This window comes from Dermacentor silvarum, chromosome 3, assembly GCF_013339745.2.
Source record: "Dermacentor silvarum isolate Dsil-2018 chromosome 3, BIME_Dsil_1.4, whole genome shotgun sequence".
NCBI classification, from domain to species: Eukaryota; Metazoa; Arthropoda; class Arachnida; order Ixodida; family Ixodidae; genus Dermacentor; species Dermacentor silvarum.
In genome coordinates this window covers 11,825,182-11,843,411 of record NC_051156.1, presented here as the reverse complement: position 1 = coordinate 11,843,411, position 18,230 = coordinate 11,825,182, and the positions used below count along the sequence as shown (strand labels likewise).

At 43.2% G+C, this 18,230-nt stretch overlaps 1 protein-coding gene across 1 annotated transcript in view; it reads right to left on the bottom strand.

The window, feature by feature from the left end:
- The window catches only part of LOC119445320 (small G protein signaling modulator 2-like), a 161,522-nt gene that overhangs the window by 98,452 nt on the left and 44,840 nt on the right, over window positions 1–18,230 (bottom strand). The window contains exons 10-14 of the mRNA XM_037709634.2: window positions 13,617–13,727; window positions 12,135–12,279; window positions 6,630–6,694; window positions 5,508–5,713; window positions 1,068–1,263 (exon numbers count right to left, since the gene is read on the bottom strand). Of these exons, the coding sequence (XP_037565562.2) occupies window positions 1,068–1,263; window positions 5,508–5,713; window positions 6,630–6,694; window positions 12,135–12,279; window positions 13,617–13,727 (723 nt within the window). The remainder of the gene's footprint in view (window positions 1–1,067; window positions 1,264–5,507; window positions 5,714–6,629; window positions 6,695–12,134; window positions 12,280–13,616; window positions 13,728–18,230) is intronic.

The window sequence follows — 18,230 nt, the reverse complement described above, 5'->3', positions numbered from 1 at the left end:
CTTCATTATACAGTTCCCTTGTTGTAAAGATTGCACACCATGTCGTTTCCAATCGAGCCAGGTTTAGCTTGTCCCACAAAATAAAACCTTTGTTTCCCATAAATTCAAGAGATACTGAGTGAAATTACTTATATTCTTCTGCACACTTAGTCCAACAAAATGTGCAAGTGCAGCCAACCTTATTGCATTAAGGTTTGCAGCGTGTTTAGGCCTTGGCATAACTCGGTAGCAACAAAAGTTATATCGCCAGAATACATATCTGCTGCATTTTTGGTGGGTATGCGAGCTCTTTATCACTGGTGTCTTTATTCACTTTTATAACCTTTTTATCAGTAATGCCTTTGACAATGATGACATCGTTGTCAATTGTGAAGTATTCATCATCCGTCACATCTGCTGCTGTGTTGCAACAAGTGGTCAACAAGTTGAGGCGTTCCATGGGTTTCCACAGCAGGACTAAAACACTTTGGATGATCAGCATGCTCATCAAGCACATCGCTAGCACTAGCGGCGACCACAGCTCAGTGGTGGCTGAGCAGGGCAGTGCACTCGCATTCATTGTGAAACAACAAATTAGCCATAATGCCTAAAATTTTTCGTTGTACAGGCAAATTTCCCGTAGTGGTCTTCGCTGTAAAGCATTTACAATAGATAAGAAGGATAGGGATTCATCCGGGACATACAGAATCCTCTGCTGTACAGATAATTTCGTTGTAATGACGTTTGTTGTAGAGGTGTTCTGACTGTATTATGTTACCTGCTATATATTGTAGTGCTGCAATTATGAACATGTCTTTTTATGTTTTGTTTATATTTTTATTATTACTATTTTTTGCACTGCTGACCCGTTTGAAACATTTTTCACTGGACCAGCCACTAGCCAATGTAGACTATTGGTCCACGTACAGTTTGTCTATTTCTTGCGATTAAGCAGTAATAATTCAGACTGATTGATTGATTAAATGAGCAATTGATCGACAGATAGCTAGATATAATTGATTGATTGATTGATTGATTGATTGATTGATTAAAAAGCAAGTGTTTGACAGTCCAGAAGATGTGCCCACCAATGAGTGGTATCTCCGAGGTGGTGCTCTCGGAGGAGAGCTTGGTGTGCAGCCCCTCCCGGTGGCGCACCATGGCCTCGGCAGCCAGCCACTCGGACAGGGTGGCCTCGTACTGTGCCTGCGTGCTGGCGTCTCGTTCCTGCCGCTCCTCCGGCAGGCTTGACAGCGCATAGTGGCCTAGCAGGTACGGCCACACCTGTGCAGCAATGAGCAGCAATCGAGCGACCCCTGGGCTCCCAACGCCAGCACTTCTTTTTTTTGTTGAGGACTTTGATATTGTGAGGCCCCACCACCTCAAGAAGAGCACCGCTTGAATCCCTGTGTTAGTGATCAAAAATATTCCTCGTCATTTCATGCCCACTGCAGGATAAATGCCTCTCCCAGCGACCAGTGCCTGCTGATTCCATCCTATGGGTGGAAATTTCTTAATTTCATCACAGCACCTTGATTGTACTTCCTCATACTCAAATTATCCATCGATTATCTGCCCTGTGCATTAAATGGCCTGCCCAGATTCATTTTCCCCTCTTGATCTCAAGAATATCGGCTGCCTCAGTTTGCTCTCTGATCCACACCGCTCTCTTCCTGTTTTTTCACGTTACACCTATAATTTTTGCTCATTGCGCAGTCATTAATTTTTTTTTCGAGCTTCTTTGTTAACCTTCAAGTTACTGCCCCATACATTAGTATGGGTAGAATGCAGTGATTGTACACATTTATTTTTGAGGGTAGCAATAAGCTGTCTGTCATAACTTGGTAATGCCTTCTGTATGTGCTCTAAACCATCTTTATTGGGCTGATGATTTTTCTCACGGCACTAACAGTATGCACCATTAAATGAGTGCCACATCTTGCTTTTGTTTCTCGTCCTCTCACCAGCCCGAGTTTCTGCTCATAACTCCTTGAGCCTCCCCAGTCAAAAAAAAAAGCAACTGACTCCAATTATATTTTCCAATTGGAATCAACTGGGACCAACATGAACCAATTGGAAAATCCTTATACTTCCATTCGGTTACGATTGGGTCAGAGGAGAAACCAATTGGAGTTGCCAATAGAAATGAACTGGAGCCAATGGGAACCGATTGGAAAATCCCTAGTTCCAACTGGTAACGATTGAGTCAAAGTGAAAGCAATTGAGTCCAATTGGACTTGCCAATTAGAATCAACTGGGCCTAATGGGAAATCCTTACCTCCATTTGCCTACGATTGAGTCAGGGATGCAACCAATTGAGTCCAATTGCACTTGCCAGTTTGAATCAGCTAGGCCCACCTTACATTCCCAACTCAGTCTAATTGGACTACCAATAGTAATAAAGTAGCTAGAACGTAGCCAACTGGGAAATCATACTGTCAGTTTATGAACCCATTCAAGGAAGCTGGAATGAGTTATACCTATATATGCATGCAGTACTGCATGCACACCTGCATGCAGTACTGCATGCAAACAGTATTGCAGGTGTGCAAACAGGTGTGCAAACAGTATTGCACACCTGTTTCTGACAGCTGGAATCCTATTTAGGTTTGCTTTGTGGGGTATATATATGTATTGTTATTTCCCACTGGTGCAATTGGCCATTAATTCCAACCAATTGGTTTCAAACCAACTGGCACCCATTGGATACACTTGGTCACTCCAACAAAAACCAATTGGTCACGTTCCAGTTGGTTCAATTGGTCCAGTTATGTACTAATTTACGATTGGAAATTTTTCAATTTCTCAATGCGCACTCATGCAAACATGAACAGCTCTCACTCGATGACAACGAACACTCGCTGTCACAACGCGAGCGAATACTTTGCCCCATGTTATTAGGAAACTGAGATTACATGACCTCCAACACTAGACGCGCAAGAACACAGGGCGCATCAAGGCACCAACCATCTCGGCTCGCCCCTTGTACTTGCTGCAGATTACCCCCAGGATATGGTGCGTGGCCCGCACATGGACAGCCATGCGCAGCCGCCGCAAGGGTGGAGGAAAAGATGCGCTCGGGAAAAGAAGGCATACAGGTGCAAGTCTCATGCCCCCACCCCCCTTGAAGGAATTGTCAGCTATTATGTTGCTCTGAAAACTCTGAGCAGCCACGCACCCCACGGCTTCCACAATTAAGTTGTTTACCGACACAACAAATGACGCAGCACTGTTTCCTGCATACCGCGTCTCAACAACTGCACTTCGACGGCTTTTTTTGCCACGGAGCCTGCCATCTGTATGTTTCCTTGCGCTTCCTCAGACTGAACTCAACTGCGCAAGCCGTAACTTTTCATGTGGAAGGACACTTGCCAATAATGTTTGCCTCAGTCCACATTTTTATAGTTTCTTGTTAGATTTACCAGCCATAAAGGCCCCAAGTACATGCTTGAAGTGGCCAAAAACTTCCTTAAACTGGAACCGTTTCATGAAATTACTTAGCTAAATTGTGAAAAAAGATACAAGGTATTCAATGGAACTATACAACGGGAGATGAAAATACGTTGTTACATCGTGAATTTCATTTAATCGAGGTTTGTTATATCAAGGTGGTACTGTATAACATTTAAATGCACATAACTTAATAAAGCATATTTTTGAAGTTTGAAATCTCTGCCATTACTCGCACGAAAAATGACTATGCTTAGCAAGTAAAAAAGACAGGGAACACAAGCTATTTTAATGTGATACCGAAGCAGGTCCTGAAATGCTGCTCATCATCAACACCATCATGATGTCATAACACACAGCAAAATTTGGTGATGATGTGCAGCATTAAGGCTAGGCATGATGACGTTGCTCATAATATCATCATCAGCAGCAGCCTATTTTTATGTCCACTGCAGGACGAAGGCCTCTCCCTGTGATCGCCAATTACCCCTGCCTTGCGCTAGCTGATTCCAACTTGCGCCTGCAAATTTCCTAACTTCATCACCCCACCTAGTTTTCTGCCGTCCTCGACTGCGCTTCCCTTCTCTCGGTATTCATTCTGTAACTCTAATGGTCCATCGGTTATCCACCCTACGCATTACGTGGCCTGCCCAGCTCCATTCTTTTCTCTTAATGTCCATTAGAATATCGCCTATCCTAGTTTCATAATTTCATCATCCAAGGCCCTACTAAAGTTGTATTAATGTATTTAAGCTTTCATTTTTTATGCGAACAATTGCAGAATGGAATTTGCTCCCGTATGACATAGTGTCGGCACCTAATTTTTCATCTGCCATAGAGAACTTTACATGAATCTGTTTTAGACAATATTTCCAGTGGACCGTTTTATGCATTGTGTAACAAATTTTATAATCGGATATTTTTGGTATTGGATGTGCTGTCTTTCTCTCTAATTACGATGATTGTATTTTTAGTACCATAACTGATATGATGCTGTTTTTTGCAGAGTTCCATCATTGACCTTTATGTTTTTAATTAACCCCCCTACGATAATGCCCAACTCGGGCGCTGTAGGTATTTGTAATAAATAATAAATAAATAAATCCCGGGCTCATAATATAGGGGTGTGTAAATAGTGGTTTTTCAGACCGAATTAAATGCGAATGAAATAGTGCCGGAAGCAAATCAAATTGAATCGAATACTGATTGAATAGTTTTTGAATAATGAATAGCTGTTATCACAATTATTATAAAATGATGTTCACATCTCAGTACTCTTAAAGTTGGCAAGGTTCTGTTATTACATATTATGTTATGAAGCATTCTTTAATTAAAGCCCAAATGCAGCATTAGGAGCAAACAAGTAGTTTCTTCGTATGCACAGGGATTTTCAGAGAGTATAAATCATCACATTACAGCCTGTGAAGGACGGCTAATTAATTGACGTAGCCTGCTCCACAATGCACATTCTCATGTTTTATGTCTATGCTATGCCCATGGCGGTGAAAATTCACTTCACTTTTGCTCCAATATTATGTTTATTTGGTCATAGTTGATGTTTTGGAATATTCGAAAAGCACTGGAAAATATTTGCATTTATGAAGAGTTTTGTTTCAAAGACCGAATCAAATGGGGCACTATTCGACTCGTTATTCAAAAGTTTCAAATATTTACACACCCCTATCATAAAATGATAAACAAGAGTGCTGTGCATGTTTCTTCCAGCTGCACACAGATGTGGAGATCACACTGATCACAGGAGCGGAGCAAGCCAGTGTATAATTACACCATGACGCATATCCGCTTCCTGGGTACCAAAACAAGCTTTTTCATAGGAACAAGGATTATGTATAGTAATTTATTGAAGGTGCTGTGACAATCGCCAGTATATTTTCTATTCCAGGGTTTAAAGGTATTGGGCCTTCGCTTACCGCAAAAAAAAAAAAATGAAAAGTAAGAAATTTCATGCCTGTGCTCCTTTGAGAAGAGTATGTTACAACCAACAATTCAATATATTTGTGTTCGCTATAAGGAGGTTTGATGGCATACACTGAAGGCAAGAGGAGACATAAACGAACCAAGGGGCGGACTTCGTGCTCAATGCCGCCAAAGTAGACGAGCCGGTGCAATTCCTGGGGGTCGTCCAGGCGTCCCGAAGCAGACAGGCACTGCCAAGCCTCCCGTGTGAGGCCCCCCTCAGCGCCTTCTCCAGACACGATCGCTGGATGCACTAGCCCCGACAGGTGCGTGCGAACCGTCCGCAGGTGCCGACAGTGCGCCAGCCCTGTACGTATGCCAGGAATGACGTGCTCAATGCTGGCAAGGTGACCAGCACATACACCAGAACAACAATCGTATCTCTTCCGCAATGCTGACACCTCTGATGCTTGCTAGCTCCATTGATGATTTCCTAAGGCACCTGTCCCACTGCATGAGCACTTGGAGCAGTGATTCGCACACGCGTGTGTTGCACTGAAATAACACCAATCCCTCTCTGTTCTGCCTTTGTACTTTTTCTAAAAGCACTGGTCTGCTCATGCCTTGAAAACAAATCAGAGATGTTACTTCAAAATCGGGCCTACGAACACAGTGCGCTATGACCCTCTGTCGTCAAGGCCCCACTTTGCGCCATGCAATCACCTGTCGGGCTCAACCAAATATTTCTTCCTTTTACCCATAGCGAGTAGCATCACTCCTAAAATGTTAATCACTTAATCTGGGATGCTGCCGCTAGTTTCAAAACAATACTATTCTTCATATTTGCAGTCAATGAAATATTCACACCAAAGCTACGGTTACAAAGGGAAAGATGGTCACCACAAGCGAATTTCACTTTAAAACACTTCAAGCATATATCCTTGGCAAGCTAAAGTAGCCAAATTGGAATTTCACTGACAACAAAATCATACTTTCCTTGCATGCAACATTTTCTAGACGAAGTCTACTAGTTTTTCGCTTATCCCTGAAACAGCACATTTTGCCCCTACTGAGCACTGCATGGTTTTGTTGCTGTGTTGCTCTTTGCAGTGCAGCTTGGCCCTGTGCAATTTTTTAGAGACTCAGGCAAGCTATGTGTGAATAAGCACTAAGTTTCCTGACGCACATGTTTCTGTGTTGCACATAAGTCGAACCGCGTAAGCGTACCACATACATGCGTCCTGTTAGCCCCCACTATAGCAAGTTCTATGAAGTGCACTCACATCCATAGAAAGCCCTCGAGATGATCTGCTTCTTCATGGTGTCGCACAGAATCTGCAGTGATTGCCTGCACAAAATCACATGAGTTGAGATGGAACCTTGGCTTACATGGTGCACACTCCTTTTTGTATTTCTTATCCGCCTCTTATTGGCATTGGAGCAACTACGTTTGTTCATTGTTGCTCTGTTTGCATCCCAGACTGTATGTCTGTGCCTTTTTGTCCATTTTATCTAAGAGCATATTTTATGTGCAATGCTTTAATGTTGTTACATTATGTAGCATACGTGAATATTGTTCTTTCTCCATCACGTAAACTCTATAATTCTGCTGCCATGATTGCCCGCGAATTGGGGACTTTGGGCATATTTGCAGCTACTAAACTTTGCAATTTCATGCTTGTGCCCTACCACAGGTTTGGCAGCCTTGTGTCTACTTAGGCTGCAAAACCCCTTTGCAATTTTTAAAGCCATTTCTGCCTTTTTGAAACAGTGCAGACTGTTTAGTCATTAATGTGGCACTTCAGTAACATGCCTTCTTCATGCATGGCTTTTCGTACATGACTTGTCGATCACGTCTGGTCCAAGGGATGCATAGACTTGCTTGTACAATATCAATTGGCATGCTAGCGTGCACAATGTTCTCTTTTTTTTTTCAAACGATCTTGTTTATGGCATAGCGCAAGCCCTTGCTCAGCCAAGTACATCGAATGCACCACATTTTAGAAGGCACTGCCAACAAAACTAGCTCGCAAAATAAAATAGTATTTTTGCGCATAGTGTCCGTATTTCTTCCCTGAAAATTTTGCATGCACTTAGATATTGTAACATTTTACAATTTCAAAAGTCGTGTAAGTTAGGGCACATGAAAATAAAGTGCTTTAGAGTATTTCTTATTGTGATGCCCCCTCCACACCTTACCCAATGCCTCACATGAGGCCTATCAGGAATTTTAAAATAAACGAATATGTTGATAACACAGAGCAAATCACAGGGGAAAAAAATAGTGGCACCTGTGCTCTCTGGTTTTTCACATAGTGCCCAGCAAAATAAAGTTGTGTCTTCTATCATTTCTGGGCTTCATTCGCACTTATACTGCTAGAGAATTGTTAAAAACAAGAGGAAACTGATCGCAGGAGCCCACTGAAACAACATATGAAGAAGGGGTTTAGTATGCAAAAAAAATAAAAATTAGAAGCAAAAGATCCATGGCTGGCCAACTGCTACACTGACTTGCAAGGTTCAAGGTTTCGATCGACATTTGAAGAATAATACGCACAGGAACTAATGTTCAATAGGTTGGCAAAGGGTCAATAGATTGTAATTGGTAATAAGCCTCTTGAAGCTCTGTCAAACTGTGTAGTTGCAGAAGAATCAGATCATAATATCTTCAAAATAACAATGATGGATTCAAGTGCATATTGCAGGCACTCCCAAGTACGAGCAGCTTGCCGATATCTCTGAATGGGAATGCATACTGACAGGGCATTGTATCATTACTAAATCTATAGCAATGAAACTTGGAGGATAACAAAAGCAGCTTGAGAAGAAGCTGAGTGCTGCACAACACGTGACAGAATAAAAATTGACAGGCATAATATCAAAACTTAGGAAGATAGCGATATGGATTAGAAAATGAATGGGTATAGTCGATATCCAAGTTGAGATTATGAAGGAGTGGAACTAGGCAGGTGAAGCAGGGTGTCGAGCAGAAACAGTGGTTTGTTAAATAGTCACAGGATGGGGTGCCAATGGAAGGAAAGTGCACTCGAGGATGCCAGGAAATTATACTTGGTGTGGTGAAGATCACTAGAAGAGGCCTTCAATTTAAAGTTGACATTAGCTGACAATGATGTTGACATTATGCACGTTACTTAACTCTTTCCTTAATGCTAGAGATGTGCCCATTTCTGATGCTATTAAAGGGATCCTGAACCACCCCTCAGGCTTGTTTAAAAAACACAGTCCGTGGATAGCATACGCTGCTGTGGACATCTCAGCCAAGTTTTGCAGTCGTGCGCGGCGCGTGAATCTCGCAAGCGGAGCGCAAGGTCACCTTTCTCTCAAACGCTGTCATTTCAACAGAAGCCTGCTCCTCACTCTTTTTTGGACGTTTTATATCGTAATATAGCAGATTCCCATACACGAGCTATTGGTCAATAGCTGACGTCAATCAACAAGGGTGGTTGCATCAGTGGGCTTCTTCTTACTATTACTGTGTATATTTATTGACGGCCTTTATTAAACAGGCTGAAGTAAGTGAACATCTGCATTCAAATTTTAATAATAACTACATACTTCCGGAAGAAGCTGACTATCGTCTGCTCACGCTCGGCCGCAGCCGACCGCGTAGGAATTACACATTAGCCACCCTACTTATCGGTGTCGCAACCGTCGTGTCTGGCTAATTTCGACTAGTTTTGAATGCTCAACTAGCCTCGAACCATGCATAACTTAAGGTCAGACCACAGACACGCTTGCCAGCATACGCTCACTCCTGGCTCCTCCTGGTCAGACGCCTTGGCAGACTTTGCTTCGTATTGATATGGTATTGAGCTATTGATAGCACTTCAAAATGTGCAAGTTGGATGTGGCTACTATCCATCAGTCAAGTATGGTACAGGACAAAGCCGGTCCACACCACGTAGCACAGCGAGATTGGAGCATATGAGTGCGAGCACGCACTCTCGAGCCCTGTTGTGCACAAAGCAAACGCTGCACATATGCACAACAGTTGCATGGTTGCCTGTAGCTGCGGTCTGCTACGAAGGATAAATACCGCGGCGCCACCGTGGGGTGCCAGAACGAGTCCACTGGCTGAGCGCACGGCGGCTCGCTGAGGACAACCGCGTTTGGCGCTTCATAGGCACCAAAATCGTAAGTAGTGGCATCTACGTGAACATGCAAAATCAAATTTGAACTGCCCGCCACGGTGACGTTCAGTAGGCAAAGCGTTCTTGGCATGAGCTGCTCCGCCGTAGCATTCGCAGTGCAAGGCATTGAAGGAGGAGTAGAAGTACTTTTTGTGCCAAAGTATTTTTGAAATAGCCTGTTTTAACTTCAAATGCATTTCTTCACTTAGATAAAAAGTGGTTCAGGGTAAGTTTTAACATGTTATTTCAAGACGCATTTGTCGTATTGTATACTGTGTACGATACGACACAAAAGAAAGTATAAAATTGTATACTGATAACTGGTGTTTTGAATGGAAGTAAAGATGAAATAAGTGCTCGGGGAGTTTTTGAGAATTCTTATGTTAAACTTCAAAGAAGTGCTCGAAGAAGCATGAATGAAAGTAATAATTTGCCTTTTTTTAGCATAAGTACCGAGAGAAAAAAAACTGAAATATACAAACTATGCGCTTTGCTCCTATTTCCCAACTTCTGTAAATTAGACAAAGCAAAAAAAATATATTATGCAGCTTTGGTGGCCTGAACATTAGCCATAGTGATGCCCTTGCTATGCAGGAAAGCCATGGCTTCAGAAATGTGAAAACAGGTAGGCTCCTATTGTACAGGAAGCACTTGTTTTTACTCATTGCGGCAAGCACCTCGCTCCTTTATTACTGCTTTCTTTATGACCTCGAAGCAATGGTTGTCTGGTTAGGGAGCCTCCACAAGCCTCCTCATATTTGGTTATTGTGTTTGATCAGCTTCTCTCTGCTAGCACCTGGGAGCGTATTGTGTAAGAGTCCACATAGTGGACTGTCCATTTCAGATGTAAGCGATTGGCTGCAGCTGCCTGAGCGTGAAGTAGAGTGGTTGCCTTTGTCTCGCTCGTGCACCTGGAGCCAATCGACGAACTGGAACCAGCCGAAATGGACAGTCCACTAGATGGACTCTTACAGAATACCCCCCCTGGTCTGGTCGTGCACCTTGAACTGGCGCTGGAACTTTCAGATGCTTTGTACAGTACTTTAGAGTACTGTACAGTAATGTACAGTGTTGCACAATAATGTATCGTAATGAATAAAGCCATTTGCACACGCAGTGTTCAAAAAGTAAGATATCAGACTGCTAGTCAATCGTCTGTTGAAGGTCGGTCTCAAATCGGCTGCATGCTCTTGTGTAAGCAAAAACTCCACATGACAGGAAGCTTTACGCGTAATAAGTTGTACAAACACTGACAAAATGCTGATGGATAAACGCTACCTACTGCGTGAAATGAAAAAAATAAAGTTGTATTTACTATTCGTCGAACACAATCATGAAACCAACACGCACTCCTCAGCATGTCCCGATGTTTGGCAGATCGTTAAAATAGAGTGCACGTAAGATCTGAAAATTGAACAACCTGACAAAAGCTTCTTTGTCTTCATTACTGCTGACATTTAAAGATCATGTTGCACAGTCACCTGAAGTGCAAATTTTGTACTGTTTGATTGGGGAAGTGCTAGGCGCACTGGAGGCTAGTTTCCACAATACCTCATGTCGAAGTTTTATTTTTCCAGACTGCCTAATGTGCCAAAAACTGTCATATCTGGCCAATATTTAAAGTACCGTCGTCATTTCATACGATGCAATCTCACTGCTTGTTGAAAAATTCTAAAGATAAAGTTTAACATGTCGAAAAACTGTCAATCAAATTGATCTATTTCTATGGGCCCGGTAAGGAAGGAGTTAAAATGAGTTTGCAGAGGCGTTTTAAGGGCCAAACTCTCGGAATAATTGCTTGGCTGACCCTGAAGTGATAGACATCCCTGTCAAAAAAAGCAATTGACTCCAATTAGGAGATTTACAATTGGTACCAATTGAAAAATGTCCAATCGTAAATTAGTACATAATTTGACCAATTGGGCCAACTAGAACGTGACCAATTGGTTTTTGTTGGAGTGACCAACTGTATCCAATGGTTACCAATTGGTTTGAAACCAATTGGTTGGAATGACCAATTGCACCAATGGGCAATACCAATACACATATATACCCCACAAAGCAAACCTAAATATGATCCCAGCTGTCAGAAACAGGTTTGCTATAGCCTTAGTACTGCATGCATAGTATATATAGCTATAACTCATTCCAGTTTCTTTGAATGGGTTCAAAAACTGCAAGTATAATTTCCCAGTTCGTTACGTCCTAGTTTATTCCTATTGGTAGTCCAATTAGATTCAGTTGGAAATGTAAGGAGGGCCTAGCTGGTTCAAACCCACCTAGCTGGTTCAAACTGGCAAGTACAATTGGACGCAATTGGTTTCACTTTGACTGAATCGTAAACAGTTGGAACTAGAGAATTTCCAATTGGTTCCAATTAAGTCCAGTTTATTGCAATTGGCAACTCCAGTTGGTTTCTCCTCTGACCCAATCGTAACCAGTTGGAAGTAAGGATTTTTCCAATTCGTTCTTATTAGTTCCAGTTGATTCCTATTGGAAAACCAATTGGAGTCAATTTTTTTTTTTTACTGGGATGCTTCCATACATTCCAAGGCCTAATTCAGCCTGCAAAGGCACAAACTTCAATGGCAAAAGAAAGCGAGCCTAATTAAAATTATACATGTGAGCAACACTCACCCCTGCGGCCTTTGTCCAGGTGACTCCTCCTCGGGTGGTGGTGACTCACTCGACCGGGAGGAAGAAGACCGTGCCTCCAGCAGGCGACTGGCGCGAGCTGCTTCAGTGGCTGCTGAAGTAGAGGGGCCGCCTTCTAGGAGGTCCTCTGGACATAACATGCCAAGTGCATGAGGCCCAGCGTTCTATCTATAGCTGCCCTATCGCAAACCAGATGCTGGCATTGCACAGCCTCCCACGGCCACGCATGGCTGCCAACGTGGCTGAGCACATATGCAGCTCAGGCGCCTTGTTTTAGAGCTAATCTGCCACGTGTGCAAAGTCAGGGCGAGCCGAGATGGCATGGCTTCATGTGCGTTTATTGCTGAAGGTTTTGTAATCTCAAGTTCCAGAGATGCGTTAAAGCAAGAGGCAGAGAAAGCATTTGCTACTTGCTGCTGGTGCTTTTCACGATAGCATCGTCCCACTGCAGGCGAAACTATCAGCCACGGAGCCGGAGTGGATGTGAAGACGTCACTGGCTTCACTTCGTACCGCCGACATGAAGATATTGTCGGCACGGCATGAAATTGTATCTTTCATTGCCGATTCTCAGTCAACAAAATGAAATTTTTTTTCAAGGAAATTTGTTTTTTATGATTGCCCGGTAATACGGAAAATTTTGCGGACTTTTCCATGTAAGAAAAATCTAACAGCGACGATACTTACTTGCATAAAAGGTCGAATTACAATACAGCAAAACGTCAATATAACAAAGCAAATTGCCAATTTCACTGACTTCAATATATTATCACAAAAGTGGTGTCTATTCATGAAAGGCCGCTCTTATAAACCAGTTGCTGGTTCTTGTCTTATTAACATTCATGCGAAATTTTCATCCCTGTTTTGTCAGATAGCCTCCACACATACATACTGCCAAACAATAGAGCCTTGCAGTTGACAGTGAATCCTCACTTGTGCACTTACCCTCCTACACTTGCAGTATTTTGTTGTTTGCTGTGCACCTGTTGTGTCCTACTCCAATTATCCCTGATGCATTTCGATCTGACAGTTCTGTCAGATGTTCCTACCAGAAAACTTTGCACACAATTAAAAATCCTGGGTTACTAAACACGCTTCAAAGCTGTGTTTAAAGCTGAAAAGTGCCCGCAAAATGACAACTTCAGACCAGCCGTCACTGGAATAGCAAAATACTCCAGAACCTTTTGCAAAATTATGAAGATACTGAGGTATTGTGGCCCAAGGGGTTGCAAGGTTTGTAAAATTAAGGAGAAAGTAGATTTTGCTGACATTGTCCCTGTAAAGTTAATGAGATGCAGTGGTTGTATCTATGGAGGTTCTGTATTTCAGTGGAATTGCCAACCATATATCTTTTCCCCCTTATTTGTACATTATTTACACCCCACCGTAGCTCTCTTCAATACCGTCCTTAGTCCCACCACATTGCCTATGGCAAACAGTTCTTTCAAAGTGAGACAGTGCTCACCGAGGGAGTGTGGCCTTAGGGAAGTGATGACTCGAAAGACAAAGTCGGTGCTGCCCTCTTCCTCTTCACCTTGGGCTGCCCTGCGGCGACGTAGCCGTGGAAACACCTTGCCTGCACAAGACAGCAACTGATACAGCAAGCATGCTTGGACAGCCTGGTTCTACATGGTTGATGCATACAACAATGATTATAAAATATGACAACGGTAGAGAGATTTCAATATGTCAATCGGGGGGGGAGGTTGCAAGAGCTGACTCAGCTCTCGTTTCGTTTCATCACATTTGTGACTCTTGCTCTCTATGTAGTACACATTCTAAGATGCAGATAAATGTTGAACCAGTCAAACAAGAGCAAGACAAAGACAAGGAATGGTCATTATTGTGCATATCCTTGCAATTTTTAACTGGGGCATGAGAGTGCCACTCCAAGAATCAGCGAGATAGGCGACAGTGTGCGCAAGTGAACAAAGTGCTCTCCGGTGCGAGCATCATCTTGCTATGCTGTTCATATCAGGAAGCTGCACGCCCCACCAGGGTTATTTGCACAGTCCTGCTTGCGAAAAGCTGGTATGAGAATTTAGATTAAGATGTTTCATCTGCGACTCGCTATGCAGGTCTTCTTCGTATTACTGGAACCTGCAAATGCGCCAGGGAACAAAGATAAAAAGAAATAAAATTTTTAAATACGTGGAAGGTATTGTCATAAAAAAAAGCACAAGCGATGATTGCAAATACTTGTAACTGCTTGGCCTTGCTATTTGTGGTAGTACGCAATGATGCCTCATGTATAACAAACGAAGGATGTATGCACTCCTGAGGCAAACAGCGTTCACCGTATGCTTGGTGTGTTGAACTACTTTGGCAAGTTCGTGCCGCAGCTATCTGAAAGAACGGTGCTATTAAGAACTCTTATCAAAGCTGGCACGGAGTTTGAGTGGATGGAAAACCACGCCATAGAGTGGAAAAGCATGACGCAAATTTTGACCACCACACCCGTGTTCGCAATCTTTGACCCACGACGGGAAACAAAGTTATCTTGCGCCGCATCGCAGAACGGCGTCGGCGCCGCTCTTTTGCAGTGCCACAATAATCAGTGGCGGCCCGTAGCTTACTCATACCGAGTCCTGACTGAAGCAGAAAATCGTTATGCTCAGATTGAAAAGGAGGCCCTAGCAATTTGCTTTGGATGCGAAAAATTTCATCAATTCGTCTATGGGCGGAAAGTGACGATCGAAACGGACCACAAGCCACTTTTGTCAGTTGCTCAAAAGGAAGTCGGTGACATGCCGCCTCGTCTTCAACGATTTTTTTTAGATTGTTAAAGTATGATTTTGCCTTGCAGTATATTCCTGGGAAGCACCTGGTGCTTGCTGACATGCTGTCCCGGTCAACTGCTGACAATCAAGACAAGGCTGGTGTGACAGACGACGTCGAAGTTCACGCAGTCCAGCTACTAGGCAACAGAGTCACGGCAGCAACGCAGAAAGAACTGCAGGCGGCAACTGCTCGTGACTGCTATCTGCAGTCTGTAATCACTAGCTTTGTTGCTGGGGCTACCAGTACAAGGTGACCTCAAGCCTTTTGAGCAAGAACTCTCCTTTGTCAATGGAATACCTTTAAGGCATCGAAAGTGGCTATTCCGAAAAGCATGCGTCAAACAATTCTGCAGAGAATTCATGCAGGTCATCTCGGCATGCAAAAATGAAAGGAAAGAGCCAGACATCTAGTATTTTGGCCAGGGATCAATGCTGCTATCAGTTCTATGGTGCAAATGTGTCCTACATGCCACAAGTATGCTTACAAACTGCCGCAAGAACCGCTTCAAATGCGACCCATGCCAAGTTGTGCATGGTATAGAGTTGGGGCTGACATTTTTTCGTTTGCCGGAGACTCATACACAGTTGTTTTTGATGCCTTATCAAACTTTCCAGAAGTGCAGTTTCCAGACACATCGGCGCGATCAACCATTGCAGCCCTCAGTGCTATATTTGCAAGATTTGGCGTGCCAGTTGAAGTATGTACTGATAATGGTCCACAATTTTCTAGCTATGAATTTGTGGTATTTTCAAGGCAATTTGACTTCACACACGTCACATCCAGCCCTCGTTATCCACAGTCTAACGGGCTTGCGGAAAAACGTGTACAGATTGTGAAGCGCATCTTGAAGAAAACTGCAGACTCGGGGGATGATTTCTGGTTGGGCCTGCTGGCTTACCGCACTACCCCACTGGAGGACGGGCTATCCCCTGGTGAACTCCTGCAAGGAAGGTGCCTTTGCACCAACCTCCCAGACTTCAGTGCTGTGACCGCGACCGATGTCAAGAAGCACAGTCAAAAACAAGCTGGAAGGCGTTTGCCTCCTCTCCAAAGAGGTACCCTCGTGAGGCTCAGAGATACAGAATGGTCCCGAAAAGCTCAAGCGATGGGTATGCCCTACCCAAGATCCTACCTGGTAAAAACGGAAGACCAGAAGCTCCTCAGGCGCAACCGTCGTCACCTACTGCAAACCGGCGAACGGCTCTTAGAGGCAAGTGATGACTACATCGATACCACCCCAGCGGACAACGACACTAGTCACCATTCAATAGCGACAGCTCCAACCTCACAAACAGTAACGTGTCAACCACCGACAACGGGCAACCCTTCGACCCCGGTTGTACCACCGCCACCTTTGAGAAGGTCGACCCGAACCATGAAGCCACCGCAACGTCTTCATTATGACGAACATTTTAATCAAGTGTCTGCATAGTCTTTACTTGTGTTAAGATGAACTTTCAACAACTTTGTTAGGAAGGTGCACAATTTATTTGTTACCGGAAAGGGATGTATCCGATAAGGCAACTGTAGCATGACTGTGCATCCTTAATGCGCAGATACTCATGGCGCATGATCCCGCGCCTGTATAATCAAACACTTGAATAAAGCAATTGTTCTTCTTGTTCTGGCCATCATGCTGTTGCGTCGTCCTTGCTAGTTACAATTAGTGGCCCAAGTTTTTGTTTGCCATGGTGAACATGTTATTTTACAGATCCATAGTCGGGTTGCCACACATTCACTTTTTGTGAGAGCTTTGCGCACATGGTGCACCAGCTACAGATAGTCTCGATGGTGTTTGGCACTCCAAAAATGGCCTTTGGCATGCCTTTGTATTTAACGACAAACCTAATAAGGAATGCTTACGATGGTTCGGTACCAACACCACATAAAATTAGGCTATTTCTACAGTGTTGTGTAAAAATATGACTACTACACATCAGCATCATGGTTTCATAATAATACATTTCCTTTTTTTGATGTTCGCTCTACCAAAAGCCAGAAACTACATTGAATCTCATTCTCCGTGTTGAAAAATATCAACAATGCATGATTTCCCATCGTCATCCACTGCCTATCCGCTAGATATAATTGAGGCACTCGGTACAAAGGCCAGCATCACTGTGGACCACATATACCTGACCAAAGTGTCTTGAAATATTTTTGAACTAATTATGTTGGGGCTTTAAATAAGAAAGACACTAGATATTTACAATCATACAGTTCTGATGCAGATAGGGGGCAAATACAGTTTACTTCCATTAATTCGACCCTGACAAGACCAACAAAATTGGTCGAATTATCCGGCAGGTTGAATTAAACAAGAGGCAAGAAAAAAATGCCAAGAGACACCATTGATTCATTGGCAGTATTTGACTTGATTCTAAAATGCTGCCGAATCGAATGCGTGCCCACTTTTTATTGGTCGAAAATAGAAAACTAACACATAGAAAGGACATTAGAGCTGCTAAACAAAGTAGAAATCAATGCGCACCAGATATTTTAGCAAGAAAAACATAGCATGCCTCCAATTCCGGCAATAAGAAAAAGATGAAACCAGCGCACTTTAACCTCACAAAATGAAAATTTATTTACCTAATGTCTATCGTCATCACTCTTGGACAGCACTTTGCCGCTGTCTATGTTGTCATCATACTATGGAAGAAAATTCGTTTTGTCGTCATCTGTGGTTGCCATCTTGCGATGGCACTGGTGATGACAATCACAGCCAACCATTAGGTTGGCTGTGATTGTTGAACACTGCAAACGCGGTTTTGGCTTTGGTTCTGTATCGGATTGCACCAGCCCAGGCAATTTACAGACAAATTTTCTTGGAAGAAAAGGCGCGCATTAGAACATGGGTAAATAATGCAATAATTCTTCGTAAGCTATTCCTCTCACTTAAAAATCTTCCTGGGGTAGACTGAAAAATGCGTTTTGACGGGAGATGATGTGTGTTTGATGCATTCACTGCACCATAAGCATAACCGAGACGGACGCTGCCGATAGGGGAGTCACCAACTGCGATCACCATTGGAGTCAGGTGCATGCGTGATGACCAGCCAAGTTCAAATTATTCAGCAAAGGCTAATTTCAGGATCAAATAACAAAAGTTAGGCCCCATATAAATGTACGAGCGCCAGCTGGGACTTTCGGTTGAGATCGAATTAACCAAAAAATCTAATTATCTGGAGTCAAATTAACAGAAGTCTACTGTGCCATGACCTGACTGAACAATGGAGTATGTTCAGTGAAAAACTTTACCAGCAAGGAGCTGTTGAACATCATCGAAGAGATATTC